At 39.8% G+C, this 21,520-nt stretch overlaps 1 protein-coding gene across 7 annotated transcripts in view; it reads left to right on the plus strand.

Moving 5' to 3' along the window:
• Positions 1 to 21,520, plus strand: part of EPHA7 (EPH receptor A7) — a 366,507-nt gene that overhangs the window by 116,683 nt on the left and 228,304 nt on the right. For all 7 annotated transcript variants that reach the window (XM_069606448.1, XM_069606452.1, XM_069606450.1 and 4 more), the window contains exon 5: positions 2,406 to 2,741. In XM_069606448.1, the coding sequence (XP_069462549.1) occupies positions 2,406 to 2,741 (336 nt within the window). The remainder of the gene's footprint in view (positions 1 to 2,405; positions 2,742 to 21,520) is intronic.

Here is a 21,520-nt window from a genome sequence, read left to right on the forward strand (position 1 = left end):
ATACATCTGAAGTCAATGGCCAGAGATGGTCCAAGTCTTGATTTGTAGAAGGTAAGCATGAGTCATGACTCTATCACACATGTTACTTCTTCAACACTGCACTTTAGGTTGTAGCCCCACAGTGTTTTGAAGGAGTGCATTTTTTTCTAGCATTACTTTTCTTGATTTCACCAGAGCCAAAAAGGCCCAGTGTTTTGCTGCAGATAGAACAAATGGCACACTTCTCAGGAGTGAAAGATTACAGCACACATGAGCCACACGTTCTATGCGGCATCTGCGGCAAAGGTTGTGTGGTGAAATGGGCATGCCACTTGCAGTACTGGAAGAGTGGCGTGGTCAGTGGCCAGACCCGTGCGGGAGAGGAACATTTTGCAGGGAGTAGCAGACAGGGTCACCCAAATCCGGAGAAGTGAGAGCAGACACAACAGGGCCTGTGGGGACGAGATGGTGCAGTGAGCCAAAGATGGTAGCTGACAGGTGGAGGAGCCAGCGGAAATGGTTGGTAATTAGAACACTGGCTTGTCCTGGCAGATAACACGTGTCTTGCCAACCTCCTGACTGATTACTCATCATTCCAAGAGAGCTAATCAGAAATATATTACCAAGAGAAACTCTCGAATTACTCTTGATTCTCTCCCGCTGAGAAAGTATTCAATTTAGAAACAAGTTACCAGGAGTAGCTCTGGCCTTATGATATATGAGTGCAGCAAGCAGGTTATGAATATCTACTTCGCAACCACATTGTTGTGCCTGGCTTAAACAGGAAGCTATAGGCTACTATTTTACTTTCTGAATACTCTACGCTTCTGCTCTGACACTGTGACATCATGGCTGGGGTTGCATCATTTCCTCTGCAAATAGTTTTGAATTCAATTGTTAGACCATTTTGGGGTGAAGGTTAAGGGAACATGGTATATTTCATATGACGTATTCACCCTCATGGCTCTGCTCTACATTCCCTGCAAAGATGTTCCAAAACGGACAGTGCAGAGTGTGGGAATTGGGGGTAGGGAGACCATGTACAACATGACATTGTAAATGAGTATCTTTCAACTACTGGGTTCATTTAGCTTCAGGGTTCAAAGTGGCTTCCTAGACAACACAGGCTTTCTTCCAACTGTCTTTCAGATGTCACACAGAACTGATTGGCAGAATTTATCTCAGTAAGTTATCAAATGCACCTTCATCCATATTATATGCTTAATCTCCTGGAAGGGTTAATAGCCTGACTGGTCATCAGCCAAAGATACACCCACATCACAATGTCACCAAAAGTATGCCAGACTGTCACTGCTTTCGGGATGACTGGCACCTGGCCCTGTTCCCCCATAGCTACCCTGTTTGCCATACATCCACATCTGCCTTTCACATATTCTAATGAACACAGTCTGTATAGGGTACTCAGGGTATGTTTTTTCACTATGATTGGGCACATATGGCTGTATTTTAATAGATTACTCCAAAGTAAAGCACCATACTGTCTCACTGTGAACTAAAGTAACGTCGACCATAACATGACACAGAACACACTCGTGCTAATAATTATTTTTTTTATTTCAAGGTGCTAGGCTTTTTCAATTTGACTATATTAGTTTGAGGAATCCGTTCCGTTACCTTTAGATACTAATAACATTTGCCTTTATATGCAGCCTGTTCTTGACTATGCCATGCCTGACAATCCGAGAACTAATATTTTGGAGTTTGACCTGGGGTACTACAGCCTATAGAGATGCTGAAACAAATAAGCCACCAAACTGCCAGGATCCCACGAACACACTCTTGAGCCCCTCATGCATCGGAATGTACACTGTGTACTAACTTACAATGAGCCAAATCTGCCAGGGAAGCACAACTAGAGTATCACAACACTTAAGAACATATACTTCCCCTCCTTTTTGCAGAATGATTGTCCACTTAACAGGACCTGCATGAACCCATGCTATCGCAAAAAGTATTTTTCAGCCCCGCCCCTCCCTTCCTCCCTCCAGATGTTAGAGACAAAGTACACAACTTCACGGACATTCCTGGGGAATATGAAACTATTACATCTGTGATTTAGCACCGTATAAAATCCTATAAACAAAACCTGACATACACTATGAGAAACGTAATTTGTCTTTCAGACTGAGTGGCTTCAAATCTACTAACTGATACCAAAATGTATACAAACAAGATCTAAGAATAGAGAGGGGAGATGCCATGCAGACCCATTAATAGGCAGGAGGCAGTGGGCCTGATTTACAAAGGCGTTTTAGAGTGGCACAAACCCACTTTGTAAATCAGGCGGATTACAATACCAAAGACATTGCAAGTTTTGTTTTGTCTCTCTTTTAAATCAACTATTCAATTGACTGCATATGTTTGAACACTACTTCTTGTTTTTTTTTTTTGTTTTCTTCTAAAAGGACCTCCGTCTGCACCTCAGAACCTTATCTACAATATAAATCAAACTATGGTAAGCCTGGAGTGGAGCCCCCCTGCCGACAATGGTGGAAGGAATGATTTGACCTACAGAATCCTGTGCAGGAGATGCAGCTGGGAGCAAGGGGAGTGTGTGCCCTGTGGGAGCAGCATTGGATTTGTCCCTCAGCAAAGCGGATTAGTGGATACCTATGTCACCATTTTGGACCTTCTCGCACATGCCAACTATACTTTTGAAGTAGAAGCAGTCAACGGGGTCTCCGATCTGAGCCGCTCCCAACGGCTCTTTGCTGCAGTTGGTATCACTACTGGCCAAGCAGGTATGTGAACTATATAAGTACATACAACATAATTCAGAATATGGATCTGAACTGGATCAGTGGATGCATTAAAAAGCAAAGCTGGTGTGCTAACAAGAATAGTACACACAACAAATAACAAAGTATTCATAAGAATAATAATAATGATTGCAATTAAAAGCATGCCAGTTAGATATGCATTTAAAACTAAAGCAAATACGCGAAAATTAAGAGAAGAGAATATACAACTGATGTACTTTAAGAAGAGTGTATGCGCACTAAAATAAAGAGGTGTGCATACAGAAATGAAAAATTCATGCAATACAAATCTAAGCAGTTATGTCAGCAAGAATATTCTTATGATTAAAGCAAATACCTTTAGTTAACAGGAGGAGTGCATGCAATAAACATAAGCGAGCATGTGAGCAAGGATAATGCTTGAAATAGAAGTGTAAGTAGAGAATATTCAGAGAAGTATTAATACAATTTCTATGTCGGTAAGGCATGCCATTTTAATAATCTCAGTGTGTGTTCGTTTTGAAATACGTAGCATCCTCGAATTGCTACTTGTCCATGTTATCAAACCTCCAGTTTTCAAACCATGTTTAGGATGTTTTTCAGTTATCACTGAATTTACAGTGCCCATTTCATCTGTGTTAGAAAGCAACATTAGCTGCTCCAAGTCCTACGCCTGCTAAATCCTGGGTCATTTAGGCAGCCAGAGGAAGTATGTAGTACCCACCGCATTCTGATTATCCCACAGGATGAGGCCTCCATGTATTTAATATTTCCAGGGATGAAAGGGGAGAGATTCAGTTGAGGATGTGCCAATTGCTTTGTCTTTATTCCTTATATTTATCATATCACGACAGGTAGAATGAGATAAATCTACCGCATCACCCTCAGGGACAAATTTATTTCAGTTTCTCTGTGTGCTGGGAAAAATGTAAATCGTATATTCTTGGTGCTCAGATGATGAATTGTTTGTTCGTAAAATGATGATTTTGATAGCCTGGAACAGGTTCCATTGTCGGTGTTCCATAATATAAAGTAGGAAAAAACTCAAATTCATTCTCCTGGGATCTGGTGAGATTTAATAAGGGAAGTACCACCACTGTCTGGGGGATTCTAGATGTCTGAAGAAATGATAACATTAGAAATTCACTATCCAGTTCATAACAAGAACTTCTACAAACTGTTAGGTTTGTCTTTTTTCATTTTTATTATTTTTACATTTCTCAGACAAGTTTGCAAGTAGAACTAATAATAGATATCAGACCCTTTTTTAAACACTTGCCAGAAAGAGACAAGTGTATGTTGCACTGATGTGTCAAGATTCGATACGGTCTTCTTTGCAGAAATGAAGAAGTAGCCCCTCGAATCTAAAGCCATACCTATAGCTGCATTTTCACAGCCTTTTTGAAATTGTTTAAAAGGGGGAAGAATCGTGAAATAATTTTTTGGTTTTCTATATTGGCAAAATTGTGTATATTGATCCTTGTGAGACCCACATTTAAGTCATCCTTATGCTATATGGTAATTAGTTACAGAACAGCGTTCTACAATAATAGGATTTGATTCAGTTAATACAGCATTTGCGGGGTTACTTGGTTTTAGGTGGTAGAGTTGGATGTGCAAACACCATAATAGAAACATAGGACCTGTTTTAAGGAGCATTTTCCTATGGGATAGCACCGTTATAAAAACGCTTCTGTGAGTCCAGATCAATGTTTGAAAGATAATATACAATGCTTGTACATTTTTGTGGGCCAACATAAAAATAGCATTTTACCATATCATTGCAATATTTAGAAATAGTTGCATCACAAGTACCACAATGCTTTCGTTTTCGAGTGTTCTACATGTCTGCACACCACAAGTGATTTTTGATCACGTGACACTCCCAATTACTAGTCTACAGGAAATCCCCAGATGCAGCAGCTGCTTGTTATATGCTTTTGTTATTTTGCCAGTACCTGTTTGCGCATCACACGAGATTCATGCTCTATCAGCGTTCCTAATTACAAGTGTAGAGGGCGATGGCTAATCCAGGAGCTGCCTTTCATAGAAATATTGGCTTCACTTAATTGCCAGAACTCTAGAGCAAGTGACCCTCATATGCCAATTGTAAGTGGTTTTAATCTGATGCTTGATCGCTGCAAGAGCCTGTTTGGCCAGGCAAGCCAGTTAGACCTGCACTTATCACCACTGAATCACCAATCCATGGCACTAGTTCCATCTTAAAAGAAGCAGTGAATCCAGTTCATTGTTTGACAATCGTTGTCCTTTTTTTAATGAAAAAAGCATCAGCGTCTGCCAGACCATCCTTATGGCCTCATCAATATTTCTATGATGCCTGCAATGTTGCTTCTATTGTTTCCCTTAATGAACATTCTGAGCTCAATTCATGGTGTTAAATTAGGTCAAATGAGACTATGCAGCATGGTGCTAGTTTTGCGCCACATCTGAAATGGGCTCAAAAGCTCAAAGCAAATTCCACGCATGTCCACACTTTCACCATCTGTGGTGCTACCACATGCACAATTGTAAAAACCTATACTTTTGGCTTTTGTCACAGCAGAGTATTGAACCATCGGGCCTCGAACTAGGCATTTGTTTTTTTTTCATATGATGTATCCATACAACCTTCCTACAATGCAGAGCGAGAAGTGTAACCATTACCCAGTAACAAACATGTTCTTCGATCCGATTGTGTGCTTTGTATTGTTCCAAAGTCTTTCGGCTCTTTCACAAGTCTGGCGGTAATTCCGTTGGGATACCGCTAGCACAAATTGTGTTACCGCAACTCGGTCCAGCGCTATTAGCGCTGGATCCCGAGTTGCGGGGTTGTGGGGGGCAGTAAGTCCCCATTCCCATTGTGTCCAATGGGACATGAACTCCTGATGACCCCCTTTAACAGTTAAAATACGAAGTGGTACTATGTGGCTCTGATGGTAGTGCAATCTGCCAATCAAGAATTGTGTTTCTTTATCACAATCTGGCATATGATACCCAGTGTGAGTTTGTTAACCATTTCATTGATTTATGCACACTCTCAATATGTTCTCACTGCTTTTCATAAAGAAGGGACAGTGTCACATCTTCTTTGTGAGTAAACAACGTTATTTTGTGAAATCACAAATCAGGGTACACTCTTCAGATATTTTTTTTAAAAAGAGTTTTTCTTGTTTCTTTTATTCTATGAAAAATTAAAATTTACCTCATCAGATTACACCAGAGAAATTGACAATATGTTCCCTTAAGACTGTCAGCAATGGTGTCTTATTATTTATTTTATATTTATTTTGAAGCTTGTATAGTGCGCTGAGCCCAAAGGCATCTGGGCGCTTTCTTATAGAGCAGAAATGTTACAGTTGCATTTGTTACACATAGAGTATATACAAGACCGACATAATGCATGGCATTAACATTGCAGGCAAGACATAGTATATACAATATTTACAGTAATACGTATTTCTTTTTTTAAATGTGTGCTGTGTAGTGTGCCGGTGTGAGTTAGTTACCCAGGTTTAGAATGAAGAGGTGCATTTTGAGTACTCTGCGGAAAATCCAGAAGGACTCTTGTGCTCTGAGGAGGTGCATAACAGTGTGTTTGTGGGCATGAAAAGCAAGGTTCTCTTTGGATGATACTCAAAGGCAATTTTGAGAATGGTGTAGACACTCAGACAATTATCAATTTCACTGTGAACCACAAACAAACTCATCCTAACTCAAACAAAGGAAACCTAGACACACGTGCTAGGGTTTCCTTTGGTTGTATACCTAACCCTGAAAAAGGATATATAATCATTGATGATTGACTTTGTTTTCAGCATCACTTGCTAAATCAAATTAAACATTTTATGAGCCAATTATTTTCAGCAGATTGCACTGGCCTTAGTTTGAACCACACAGGGTTATGATAATGCCTTAATGCAATTCCTTTTTCTAAAACAGAACTTTAACCTTTTATGTAGTGCAGAGGCTAATACAAATTAATGACTTTTTCCAAAGTGAGCTTTTGGTTCCCAGTCAAATAGAAAATCAGAATTAAATCTGGTTTTTAGGCATATGGCTATTTACTCCGATACTCTTTTGTACTCACATGGATTCAAAACAAATCGTTATCGGCATGTTCTCCAAACGTTTTTGAGCGCAAATGACGAGATGTGCTAGTGCTTTTCATCACTTGTGCCACAAAAAGGGGTAGCCCAATCCACAACGGACATATGCATGAGTACTTGTTAGATGTGCCCAGTCAGATGTGCTTTGCATCCCTTAGCGCATTTGCGCGAACCAGAACGATTTTTGCACATTTAAAAGTGCATCCCAAATTCACAAATTGTGCTTTTAAATGTGCATCCCTACACTAAGGTTTGCAAGGGTGTTGGAAAGTACATATTTGCATGTACTGTGCCCCTTTGATATTGGTGTGACCTTCAAATTTCTAAAAGGGGTGCAAACGAAATGTGTTCATTCTCTGCGGCCTCTCATTTGCACTGCATTTTGAGAATATTCTCCTTTGTTGTAATGATCAGCATATGCCGTGTGCATTTGCTTTTTTTCACATCTGTGTTTGACCTAAAATAATCGTTTACTCTGGTATGTAGGATGCATTAATTGTCCCTTTGCTGAATACAAATATACATATTTTCTCCAAGTTTAATATGTATTGCTTTTTAAATATATAACTCATTCATTCAGGGAAATGATAACATATCAAATGTGCAATGTATGTGCTTAACCTGGCAGTACAGCACTTTGATCTTCTTCACTGCATCATGTGCTACATCTAATGTACAGAATTCTCTAAGGATGTCTGTGCAACGTTGACAGGGCATGCATACTGACCTATTTTCTTCTCATAGCCCTTCATGTTCTAATATTCTGTCTCAGTTGCGCTTCCGACACAGTTTTGAAACTAAAAACAGGATGGCTAAGTCAGACATGTTATCCTCACATCGAAATGCTTTCTCTTTCTGAATGCTTATATATGTTTCATGGATATAAACATTTAAATGATAGGGTGAGTGTTGTGAAATCTTAAATCAGGACCAAGTCTAGCGTCCTTAATGATTCAAGTAAAGAACCCTTTTATAACAAACATTTATCAACTGTAAAGATCTCTAATCATTCACATGTTCCCAACATGCTTTCTGATTTCATGCAAAACAGCCAGTAACCCTGATGATTCTATTTACCCCATTCCACTTTCTAACAGGGCTATTTTGAAAGAGTACACTTGGAGTGTAGAAGGCAGCCCATCTTGGAATACAACCTTGAACAGAAAACAATGTATATAATGAATCCAGGTTTTGATAATGTGCTTTGCTCAATAAGACATGTGTAAAATCCTTATTGGGGCTACGGTATAACCCAGTAGTGATATTTAAAATGCACATTGTAAAATTGTACACATTGTCAGTTTACAATGCTAGTACAATTACATAATTTTCTTTTTAATGTTTTTTTGCCAAGAATACGCACCATTGTATCTGTCAAAATATCTTTCCATCTTGGAAACAGTAATGTTAAGATTAACAACAATGATCTGTTTCTTCTATGAGCCCCAGGGCAATGGTGCAGACCACTGACTGGTGTGGCTGATAAAATCGTTGCATTTTTGTAGTGTCTTGGCATTTTTGCATTGTTTCTAAACACGAATTAATAGTTAGCAAAAATAATACAACAGTTGTAGACCCTCAGAGCCTGGTCCTCCTGTCCCTATCAAGGTCTGTCAGAACCCCTGCAACAGCCAAATAGCCTATCCATGCTCACCTCAGATTTCCTATGGACAGTGCACCCACAATGTGATGGTGGCATGCATGCAGGACACAAGCAATGACAATGTATGTCTCCAACTACCAGGCATGTCCCCACCTCAGGGGAAGCCTTTCTCGCTGCTGCTCTCATTCTGTTTTGAACCACTTGCACCAGGAAATATCTAACGGACAACACGACTCTTCAACACATGGAGCGAAAGAGTCATGAAGGGAGGGCCAGTGAAAACAGAGAGCACCTTATTTGTGTGCGATAGGCAGCATCAGATAATTTAAAACATTGACAAAGCATGAGTATTTCCTTCTCATTGGCAGACCCTGGCAGATTCTCTGTGACATGTCAAATGCAATCGCACGACTAGATGTTAAAGTGTAACAGTGTTACATGAAAGAAGGTACCAATGTTTCTAGCCTGACCGGAAGTATGCAATTTAGGACAATCTCTGAGCTAGCCTATATATATATTATGGGCCTGATTCACAGAGCGTTTTCTTATGGAATTGTACCATTGTAAACCACTTATGTGAATATGTCTACACAATCCTAACCCAACATATGGCCCTCTGAGAACCTATCCAAGTTCTTTTTTAAACTGACCCCTTTAATGCCCAGTTCTAGTGGGAGTCGACCCAGAAGGACATCCTTTCTCATGGTAATCCATTCTTTCCAGGCCAGTGTGAGGCGTTGATTGGATAGGAGCTTAGTTGGTCTCCTAACAAGTATTGTTGTGGAGCATGCATATTCTGCAGCTCGCACATTGACACACTGACAATAACCTATTTACTGCCTTCTTTTCTCAAAGTTAAACAGACCCGTGGTATTGAAGACTTCTCTGTAATGCACATTTTTGTCCAGTACAGATTTTTGGATCTGTTGAATTGTCACCTTTTTTCAGTGGTAGAAGTGTACCGAAAAAAGTAGTGGAACTGTGGTCTCGGCAAGGTCAGCAGAAGCATAGTGCAACATATGATAAGGTGTTGCTGCAGGGGCATTGCGATAGTCTAAGTGACCAGTAACTAAGGCTCCTATTACAACTTTACATTAGCGCAAGGACATGAATGGACAAATCCTCTGTGTTCAATGCTGAATATGGTTGTAAAAAGTAGAGGAATGGTAAACAGAAAAAAAGAAAAGTATTGGAACACCTTCTTCGATCAATGCCTCTTTTAAACTTTGTTTAAAAATGTGTATTATATTATGCGCCCACTGAATAATAAAGCCTTCCTGGCTAATGAAAAGGCTCCTCTAACATGTAAGCAGAGGGTCCTCATATCATCCTTGCCACGAGATTACATTTTTTACTTCTAACCAGCCTATACTTAAACATGAACGGTGTCGAATTTATTACAACTCTTTCTTGCATCTGTATAATTAATCTGGGTAAAAGTATTATGCTGCAAGAAGTCATGATGCAGTCAATTGCATGGACATCTCGGCTCCTTCACATAAATATGAATCGCATTCGAATTAACAGGGTTTGTGGCCTTCATTTCACATCAGTTTAATTAGCCACTGCTCAGTATTGAGTGTTAAATGGCACAGGTTGATAATTGCATTTGCGTGCTTCGTTTATGCTGAGTTGTCACAAAAGAGAAGCAAGCAGTCAGGCTACTGGAACCAGGCGTAGCCATCCGCACAAACAGCCGTATTAATCCAACAATGCCGTAAAGTATAGCTACCAGCCAAAGACATTGATCCAGATGGATCATTAACAGCTCTAACCAAGTGATCCAAGTAATAGAGCAAACGAGAGAACATAATCACGATCTGACTCCCAGAGCCGCCAATTACAACAGTAAAAACATTTGTTTCAATTTCAGCCATTTTATGACCGAGCACACATTCTCTGCTATTGTGGGCTGCCTGGGACGATCAATTAAGCGGCAAAATCCACAGGAACAATTAGCACGCTATCCCGCACTCCATTTACTAAGAGGTCAGACACAAAGGGTGAGATAATTGCCTCAAGCCAGCAAAATTAATCGGGATGAACTGGAATGGATGATGTATTCTCTGCGACAAAGTGTGTGACAAAGATGCACGTGCAAACCTGCAGCCGCTATCCTAGCTGAGAAAGCCAGGAAGGAAAAGAGGACCATGAAGAACAATTGGCGTTGCTCCAGATTGAGCCATTCTTAATTATGGCTAACATGTTGACGCCGGACAATAGGACATTTTCTTTTATATTACATATTTTATATCACACCTTCCCCTGAGCGTTCCAATTGTGTCCAAATTATTAATGTTTGCATACAGAGGATGGCAAGGCTACAGAGATAGTGAAGCCACAGTGGAAGAAATGGGAAAGTAGGTTGTGGGCACCACTTTAAATCTTCTAGAGGTCGTCCCAGTGATCATGGACCACTTGCTGTATGACAGATATTCAAGTAAAGGAGCATACACAATATTATATTTTCTTAATATCTGGAAGAAGCTGGCTGCTCTGCATTCCATCTTATTAACCCAGTGGACCTCGTTCCACCAAACATTCATCTCTAACTTGGAGATGTACTTCCAGTTGGGCATTATCCATTGCCTTAGCACCACAATCATTAAATGCACACATTTCGAAACAAGAGTGCCTTGTGTTCTTGAAGCTATATCCCGCCTTTCATCAATTTAGTAATAAATACCAAGATTTAAAATGAAACATCTCTTAGGTCACACAATGTTACAGAATTTAAAACAGCTGGGCAGAGGAAGAGCAGGTAAGAAATAGGGCCCGATTCCATTCCATAAAACCAACGCACATTTGAGTAGTTAACATGCCACTGGTAGATCAAACTGGGGTAACGCAACTCTGTTATGATGATATATAGAAAAACGGTAGTGCTAGTAGGAAAAGACGTATGAAGTAACCTTAGTCATACATCCTATCAAAGTTTGCCACCAAGGACCATCTGATATCATCTGTTTACAAACCTCCTCCAGACATAGCTGAAAGGTACACAGCTGATCATCATATAACATTACAGCGCATTATGAGTTTTTGTTCACAAGAGAGTGGGACATTTAAAAGACCTTTAATTGCCACTTCCTGAGGTCCTGCATCATCCACTCTGTCCGTAGAGTGATCCCAGATAGTCATCGATAATTGTAGTTATAGTGGAAAATTGCTACATTTTAGACTGATTATACCTCATTGGGTACCTTAAACTGTCAATGTTTACATTTAATAAACATAAAACATTGATGTTATCAATAAATTAAATGTGTTCCAATAGCAACTTCCAGACAAGTCAATACAATAAAGGGGAAAGTAAATAAGAGGGTAAACACTTCATTTTACATATAGGGATGTGTACTGGCCCCTGTCATGTTCACCCTGTTTATTAATAGCCTATATAACACCTTGATCTAGGTTGGAACAGAGTATCCGAAGGTAGGAACTAGGGCATTGCCAACTTTGGCATATGCTGATGATACGTCCTGATTGCCCGGACATCGAATGCTCTCCAGAGGTTGATTAGAGTACACAACCATTATGAACTCCCTAGACTTAAATATTAACACAGCTAAATCAGCAGTCATGGTCTGTGACCCAGGTAGGAAACCCAATAAAATGTACCCTATGTAGAGTAGTGGTTTGGTCATACCTAGGGTGTTTGAAGTCGACTACCTGGGCATTCATTTTTCCCCAACAGTTTCCGCCAAAGCTCATATGAAGAAACAAGAAATTGGCATTTTGCCTGATCTCTGGGTGCAATGTCCTGTTTTAAAGCCATGTACTCAGGTCAGCCTTCATGTCTGATTCTGAAAGTTCTAGGCTCAAACAAAGGCTGCAACCAATTATGGTATATTTGTATGTGGTATTGAAATTGTGTTATTTTTTTACAAATGAGAGAAAACTAATTCTTAGGAAAACTTTTGGGTCTTCCAAGCTCTGCACCCACTCATGTTATTCATTCTGAGTTGGGCCTTGGCCTTTTGGAAGATGACTGGCTCTAGGCCCCCCTTTTGTTATGGCTTCAGATCTGGTCAAATTCTAAAGCGGCCTTGGCACAGGATATCTTAAAGGTCATCATGGGGGCTGAAGGTTGGAACAAAATCCCTTGGCTGAACTATATTAACAGTCATTGAATATGTAATGTTCCGTCACTCACACCTTCTAGTGGGCTACTTAGTTTTGAGCCCAAAAACAGCCGTAAAAAAATGTTTTTGTTGCCCATATTAAGGAATTCCATGAAGTTAGTGCTCTGCAACATTCTGCTAACCGAAGGTTGGCAATGATTACATCATTGGATTTTATCCAACAGTATCTTACTTTTGGCGATCACATTTCCGAAAGGTGGCCATTTACTAGGGCTTGCTTCAACCTTTCGAATTTAAGAGCAGATACTTTAAACTGGAGGGGCTACCCTGATTCAGCTAGTTGTCCTTTCTGTGATTTATTTCAAGACGACATCTCACATTGTCTTATGTTTTGCCCCTTGTATTCGTCCATTTGGCAGTGCACAATCTTGCCTGTCCTATCAACAGCTTCATTTTGTCCAGTGTCGGCCTGCCCTTTTCTATCTATTGCCGGCTGACTCACCTTAAGTCGCTTGAGCGTCGCTATCTTTCATCAAGGGAGCCATGAGATTAAGGAAATGCTATAAGCTTCCCCTTTAGAGTCTAGTGAGTCTGGTTCCCTTTTGAATTACCCATAGGGTGTTTGTTGGGCTGAAAATATGTTAAACGTGAAGGTTATTGTTCTCAGTTAGTGCAGCTGGATTGAATTTATTCTATTGACAATGTATTACTATTTTGAATGAAAGGTAACCTTTTGTGTGATAAATTGAATTTTAGATGGAATTAGGAATTTCCCTTATGTTTTAAGGGAACATGCATATTGTATTGTATTTTTCACTTTCATTGACGGACCTGCAGATTATTTCTTGAAGGTTGCACTGCTTGCATGATTTGCACATTTTCACTTTTTAGTTTTAGTTATCATATGGAGAATATGGTTTGCATTCTTATGGACATTGTATTTAATCTTTGCTGGTATTGTTTTTTTAATTGTCACATTTTTAATATGAATGTGTTTTGTCCATCACTTTTATGGCACATGTTTGCCAAAATAAAGTGTATATGATGATGAGGAAATAGGGATGCCTTAGGGTTCTTATAAAGTAGGTAATCACTTTAGAAAACCCTTGGATCCAAGCCAAGAGCTTTCAGTGCTCGAAAAAGAACTGCCCTCAGCCCAGTCAAATGGCTGCTCATTGATGAGCAGCAAGACAGCATAGTTGCATGATGTCTCTGCCAGGGTGATACCCGAGCAGCAAGTAACAACTGCACATAGAAGGCAATTGTCCAAGCTCACTAGTTGACCCTTGATAATCCCCATCAAATCCAGGGTGAGCTGGAAAGGGGGAGTACTTCCAATCCACTACAGTAACCAGAATGCAATCAGGGTGAACCAGAAATGGGGATTACTTGCTCGAGCCACCAGTCCACTACCTTAGCAAGAATGTAATTAGGGTGAACCAGTACATTAGCAAGAATGTGAAAGACACAGTTAAGAGGTCAGTGAGATGGGCCTGCAATTATTTGGTACGGTTAGGTTGCTCTAGATCTAAAGGCTTACAAAGGCATGGCCAGGATACATAAGGTCCATGTGAAATCCACCTGACCTTAGGGCCTTCCCCTTCTCTAAGCCCCTAATTGCATCTGGAATGTATCAACATGTAAAATTAATGACCTGCTGTGAAACCTTGTGCACCATCCCATTTACTTTTTAAACCCATGACAAATATGTTTCCCGCTCTGGCCTGTAGAGATTTGAATGCTCTCTTAACAATACATCAGCAATATCTTTAAAGTTAACTACTCTACCTGACTAATTCACTTCCACTGAAATTATCTTCCTTTCATTACTCATCTTTAAAAAGGAAGCAAGGAGGTCACCAGCTCCACTGGCCCCTCCAATGTACATAGACATAACAGAAGCCAACTCCCACAATCAGTGCTTGGATAGAGTAGATGTTATTGAATTCTAATCTATCCTGGAGAACAGTATGGTATTGGGAAGCTCTCGGATGAACACTGCACCATTTGCTGTTGCTTTAACAATGTCCAGAGCCTCTCTCTCTCAAGATCTCATCTTGTCATTTTCACATGGACAACATACTGAATATCCTGATTTCTAAACAGGGCTTTGTGTGCTTCTTATTTATTGTCAAGAATGCTTTGTCATTGAAGACTTTTCCCAAATTGTCTGTGCAATCTCCAACACCAGAGACAGAGTGGAAGGTTTTCCTCACCATTACAATATTGAAAATATATGTTTGATTTAGCGTGTTTAAATGTAGATTAAGATTATTTGTCAATGGTTGCGTTGAGTATCTTGTTACAATCCCTCACACAATCATCTGGTAGGGTGGAATCTGACAAGTGTATTCCTAATATTTGCATCGAGGTTGTGGCTGCTCATTGCGGCTCTGTAATGTAAATATTAAAATCAGTCAATGCATATCTTTCCTACTTGTGAGTTAATTGGGAGACCACTTTGACTTTGAACTAATTGTGGAGAAGAATTGGCCCAAGTGATTTTTTACAGTGAGCATGAATGTGCAGTATTTAACCATTCCACTGTCTTCTCAAATTGGCAGATTCTGCATTTGGCAAGTTTGTTTCTTGCAGTTTTGCCATAGGTGTCCCCAATCTCTAAGAAGGCGATGATTCTGTACAGCTTTTTTGGGTAATCCAGTAACGGTCCAAAATGCTAGGATGATTCCCATTGCAACCACAAAAAAGGCACTAATATGCATATGCTCCCTTTTGAAAACATTTATAAATATTGCAATGTAATGTCTATAAAAGTGCATCCATAAGAGGGGGTGGAAAAAGGAGTGAAAAGTAATATTAAGGATGAGGAAAATAAAATATATTGAGGACTAAGCCCAAAGACCAAAATGTCAGGCCCACAAAAACAGGACAGAGAAGGGGCCTATGGAGAGGGCATACAGTGCAAGCTGGTGAACAGTGCTGCCTTCCAGGCAACACACATGCGATGATTGGCAACTAACCATCCTATTGGAAAATATCCAGGACAGTACATTGCCAGCAGGTGCACATTTATTAGTTTGTGCATGTTAGACAAATACAAAGGAGAATAAACCTTTTTACAAATATACGATCATTCGGATGTTTAGCTGAGGATCTAGGTCACAAACCAGCCCAGATCACTTGCATTGATCGTGAATGATCATTACTTAATATGATAGTTGTTTTCGTAATGGAATAGAACTTAAAAATGCATAGGCTGAATCATATCACCCCACACCCACCCAAACGTTCATATCCCTCAGCTTCAGGTTCCTAATTGCCACTCTGAGATCAGAACGATCTTCAAAGATGGCAGTTTTGGCGTTTTCCATGATATTAAATAGAAAGAGTTCGATATCTTGTATTCAGCTCAAGATGAACATGGTTACAAAGCTAAATATGCGACGCACCTGACCGCTTTTGCCTTGGTTTCATATCAAGACAGGATGGTTTTATTCCCATTCATGAAATATGGCCCCTCTTCTTGTTGGCCTAGTGCAGACATTTAAGAGATCTGTTTGTGAAATTCAAGGAGATGCTCATAATACCCACTGGTCTAGTATCAATGGTGTGCTTACTGACATAGAGCCAAATAATTCATCAATTGAAAATCAAAGATTTGTAAAACTTCATTCAAAGTAGATTTAGGATGAATTCAGATATAAAGATTTATTCATCCCAAACTTCCATTCCTACTGTTATAAAATAGGGGCATATCTTGTTTGCCTGCTTTTTCCTCAAAATACTGTGAATGTTAAGGCCTTTCAGTTCTTTTTTGGAAACAGCAATCCTTGGTGATACATCCTGAATATTGCCAATTCCCTGCTCCTCCTTAAAGAGTCTTCTATGCATGCCATCACAAATATTCATAGATTGCTTAAAAATCTTTAAAGTGTCAACTGTTTCGAATATGATTTGCATGTTTTAGGGATGTTGCTTCTAAGGCTTGTGCTATACCCCTTCCAAACACTGGGAATGCTGGTGGTTGGATGCGAGAGCAAAGTGTTCTCTGAATGCACCATTTAAATCACCTGAACTAATAATGACTAGCAATGCTAGAGCCTGAGATCCTACCTCCAAACCCTGAAGGGGTACATCCTAACACAGCTAAAAGAGTAATCAGCAATCTGACAAAGTGAAGATGTGCAACATTAAAATAGATTATGAGAAGAAATAACAATAGCCACTCCATATGCTTCCGTGGTTACCCTTGCCACACTTTCTTAAAGAATTAGCCTGCATACCCCTTATGAGGATCAGCATGACACAATCATTTAATATCTCCTAAAATTAGACACATGTAGAATGAGGCTCTCTTCCATCTACAGGACAGATTCATAGTGACTCACATTCTCCACCTCCCAGAAGCTCTAATAATGGCAAGAATAGAGAATCCTATGTTACAGTCATAGATGCTTCATCTCTGTTCTGATATAAATACACCTACAGGATAAACAGACACATTCCTGGTGACAAACAACACAAATAGCTTAGAATAAAAAACGAAAATATTCCTTGAAGAAGAGTATACTTAATGGCAGAGCTCTTTGTTGTGCCCCATATTCTCATTATTTTAATGGTCTTGTGTTTTCAATACAGTACTCTTTTTCTGTTTAAAAATCTGGTTTTGAAACAGAAATCCCTTGTTATTGCACCTATAGCATGAAAGTTTAATGCATTATAGCCAAACTGGTGTCACACCTGTAGTTTATTCAAAGTTGCTGCACAAATCAGTAAAACCCCAGCTGGGATCAAATATATGCAACCTATTGGGGGTGTCCGACTTTTAATTCCAATGTCTGGTGGGATAAATACTTGAACAATTAAGCCTTCTCATGAAGCCTTATTTGATACAAGGCTCTGGGATCCAGCCTTCGGTTAAAGGGTGTGTTTGGATATCAAGACATGTTGAGCTCATTCAGCAAAGTGACTGTCCTAAAGTTTAAGATGAATGCTGCCCTTCAGACGGTTTGAGCATGTAAGATGGCTTCTGTGTTCAAATATCTAGAAGAGACCAAGACAAGGTCCCTGCACACCCCTCCCCCCCTGTTTTATGATTCCCTATGCTGGAGTACTTGATAATTACTGAATCGGCTGCCAACAGACTGACTTGGCTGGAAGAATCATAGAATATGATACTGTAGGTGGCCTGAAGCAAACATAGATTCACACTAGAATTAAATTACTCCACTACACCAGAGCTAAGGCTACCTCCTTTAAGGCGTTGAGGAAGTGCACAATAGAAGTCACACACTTTTTCATTATTGAACGTCCTTGACAACTAAGAGGACAAATTGGACACATGCCTCCAGCAAATTGTCCAAAATTATAATCCATTAAATCTGGTCTGCGGATAAAATGATTTTAATGTAAATAACCTAGTCCGCCCCGCCCAAAAAACTACAACCTTTGCTGGTAAAGTAGAATCAGTGTTGCAAAGATGAATGTGTTTGGGCACAAGGTGAGACACATGATAGGAGTCTGGGGATTAATGCATCACAACAGGACCCTACACACCCTGGGCAAATATTGGATTTCCAGAGCTACATTGCTACCAACTTTCAATTTTCTGACTGATTTGCACCACCATTCAAAGTTCCCAGAGTCCTATTTCCCGTTCTAGTGTGAAGCCAAGAAATGCAGCACCGCAAGCAGTTCAACATTGGACCATATGTTCTGGTGGGCTCACCTGCAGTAATCAGAATAGATAGTTTGGCTTGTTGGTAGAGAGATGCAGCTCATTTTAATTTAGTACTGCAGGTGGTTATGATTGGAGTATTTCTCATGGAGGTCGAAAAGATATTTCAATTTTCCTAGGATCTGCATTTCTTCTCCCTTCACCTTGTTTTGCTTTTCACAGAGTGCACAGATATATTTCTATTTTTCTCCCCAGTACACTGAATGAAAAGGCACTGGGGGGCAAGTATTCACACACACACGCACACACTCAGCAGGCTATATAAAATGGCTCTTGTACAGCCTCTTCTTTTCACCAAAACATACACAAATGAATAAAAGAAATCTAGATAAAATACATCACCAATGAAACAATCGCAAGTTACACCCTCATCTTGCCAGCACTCCTTAAAAACTCCCAAACAGTCAGGCAGAGATATCTTGGCATCAACTGACCTGGAGCGTGGAGCGATGCGTACATTCTCCAGGGAAGCTTTCTGTCTGACTGCTCTGGTGCCCCTCCATTTTAAGCCATCCGCAAATGCGTGATGGCATTTTCCTGAACTTTCTGGCTTTCCAAATCTCTACCTGTTGACATTTCTAAAGGGCCCCAGGCCAGGGTGACCCATGGCAACCCCAAGAGGCAAAACTCTTCCCTTTCTCAAGGAAGCCGCAAAAACAACATAACTTCTCTTCAGCTTTAGCACATTCCATAAGCATATTATCAGGTACCAGCTGGCACCGGCTTATTCTAGCCTACGCGTGCATCTTCTCTCCAAAGTGTGCTTGGAGCAATGCAGAATAACATAAGCACTAGGCAGTGCTGAAAACGTGTTTACAAGTGGAATAATACAAGAAGAATTTGCATCAAGTCCAGCTTCCACCGAGGCCTGGACCAACTGTCCATTATGGCACTGGATGCACCCAGAATGCACTGCACACAGGCACCATGTTTTAGTCAAAAGCATTACACACCTCTGGAGCAGTCAGCAAATAATTGAGTCTGACTCACTCATGACTATATCATAATTTAATGTGCTATGAATGAAATTGCATGAATTCACTTTTACTGTAAGTTATACACTGCTGACTACAAGTCCATTTAGATAGAATACATGTGTCTTGCCTTCTGTAATACCATGAAAATGGTCAGCTATTTGCTGCTTTTACAGTGAAAGTGGCTTATCACAACAATTTCAGAGAAAGAATAGGGAATAGGCACCTGGATACAGCATCATTTCATATGAAGCTGTTTCCATTTTCTTTTTTGTAAATCAAGGTTGTAAACAACAGAAAGGTTGAAACACATGATTCATGAACATTTGGCAAACAGTAACTTACTGACCTAACATGTCTAGGAGAATGAAGTAATACCACATATTTGTGGGATTATTTATCTTTTGTAGTGCTGCAGGTGAGAAGTGCTGCTATTTTCTAGAACAGTTTTACTCACTTTTTTGATCACGAAAGTCATCCCTACTGAAAGTCGAAATTGTAATCTTCGGGTTACACACGTGTCTTTGCAGTGGGTGATTAATGCGATGAACTCACTTCGATTATCATGTGGAAAACCAGTGGTGCTGTAATATATGTTCTTATGTGGAACATATTTATGCAAAGAGGGTGATAACTCCTAACCTAATCACTTTAAGTGCATACCGTGGCCAGATGAATGAAAAACAAAATAAATTCCTAAGGGGAGGGAGGGAGTTTAAAAAAAATAATACTAAAGAACCCTATTGCTAAAATGCCAAGCAGCACATGAATCAAACAGAAAGCAAATAAGGCTTCAGGCGGTCACATCTTGAAATCAATTGCAATGTTTCAATAGTGAATGTAAATGTTAAAGAGCTCGTGCCATAGGGAGTAAAGAACAAAACATGGAAGGACAATTACATATTGCAAAATACTATTGAAGCACAACCTACATTTATATTCGAGGTACACACGTTGAATCAAGTGATAGAGCCAACCCCTTACAGCATTTGGTGCATTCATGAGCTCATATCTACACATAGTGATTGATGCACCAAACTCAACATAGACATTTTTTAGATTGGAAGCATAGCCTTTTTACGGATCGATGTAGGATCATAACACATCAAGCTGTTGATATGTGGTCTGGAAAATAGGATAACAATGTGTACATTTTATTTGTATAGCTAACGGAGTTACCAGGGTACACTTGAAACAGGTGTTGTCCCATTAATGGAAGAATCTTGTTTAATAAATCGTTTGCTTGTTAATGGCTTCACAGACCAGTATGGGTCCAGAGCTACACAATGAAGTGATCGATTATACATTCTTGGAAGAATTCTAGATAGACTAAGCAAATTACAAACTGACCTTTTGCCTCTGTGTACAGGAATGCAAAGCATGTCTGTTAATAAGTACGTTTCATTTACCAATTACTTGTTAACTTGTCTTGAACAATTCATAATTTAGTTGAGAGCTGAGTTCTAAAAAGCGTGTCACTTAGAAATAAGTGGTTTGATTTTAGCATAGCATGCATTACATAGTGACTATGTTGAAATGTGGAGTGGACAGTTCATGCTTACCTGCAAATTATATCTAATGACCCTTGCTATGGCGTGCACGGCTGCCATGGTTGTGCTGGATCTCTGGCTTAGGGAGCATTTTTGTGGCATGCGGAAAATCTTTGTTGCTCCTGATGTAGCACAGCAAACGTTGATTGTAAACATTAAAAGAAAATGCAAGTGTTGGTTAAGTGACTTTATTTTGTGTTACCACGTGACAGACTTTCAGCCTTTTAACTGTGGGTGTATAGCGTGCCTAAGTGGGGAAAGACACACACCATAATGTTGTAAGAAGCTTTTAAATAAATAAATAAATAACATGTTTAATTCATGAAATAGTTTGTGCAGGTTGTGATAGTTTCCATGTGGGAACATTTTTACAAACTTCTGTGGTGTATGTTGTGTATGTTGTGTGCACTAGAAAACCACTACAAAAACCTGGACAGCCACCTAACATCCAGTTAGAACTACAGACTCAATGTAACACTCTTGCCCTCCCTCCCCTGCCATCAGCATAGAAATAGGATGTCTCCCAATTTCATTGATTCATATTGGGAGGCAAACATGTTCTTACATTTAATAAAATAAAAGAATCACTGTCTTCACCAGTTACAGAATTTCTAAGGGGCAAACAGGATGACGCTCGACACATCCAGCCGCTCAGTTTGTTGAGTGCCTGCAGCAGGAATCATATAGGCAGTTAATAAAATGCCAGATGACTAAGAAAGGCAAACAGTGTGAAAAACTAAGTTTGGACTGCCATTTGCCTGTCTTC

This window comes from Ambystoma mexicanum, chromosome 4p (genome assembly GCF_040938575.1).
Source record: "Ambystoma mexicanum isolate Mex_15411 chromosome 4p, UKY_AmexF1_1, whole genome shotgun sequence".
In the NCBI taxonomy this organism is placed as follows: Eukaryota; Metazoa; Chordata; class Amphibia; order Caudata; family Ambystomatidae; genus Ambystoma; species Ambystoma mexicanum.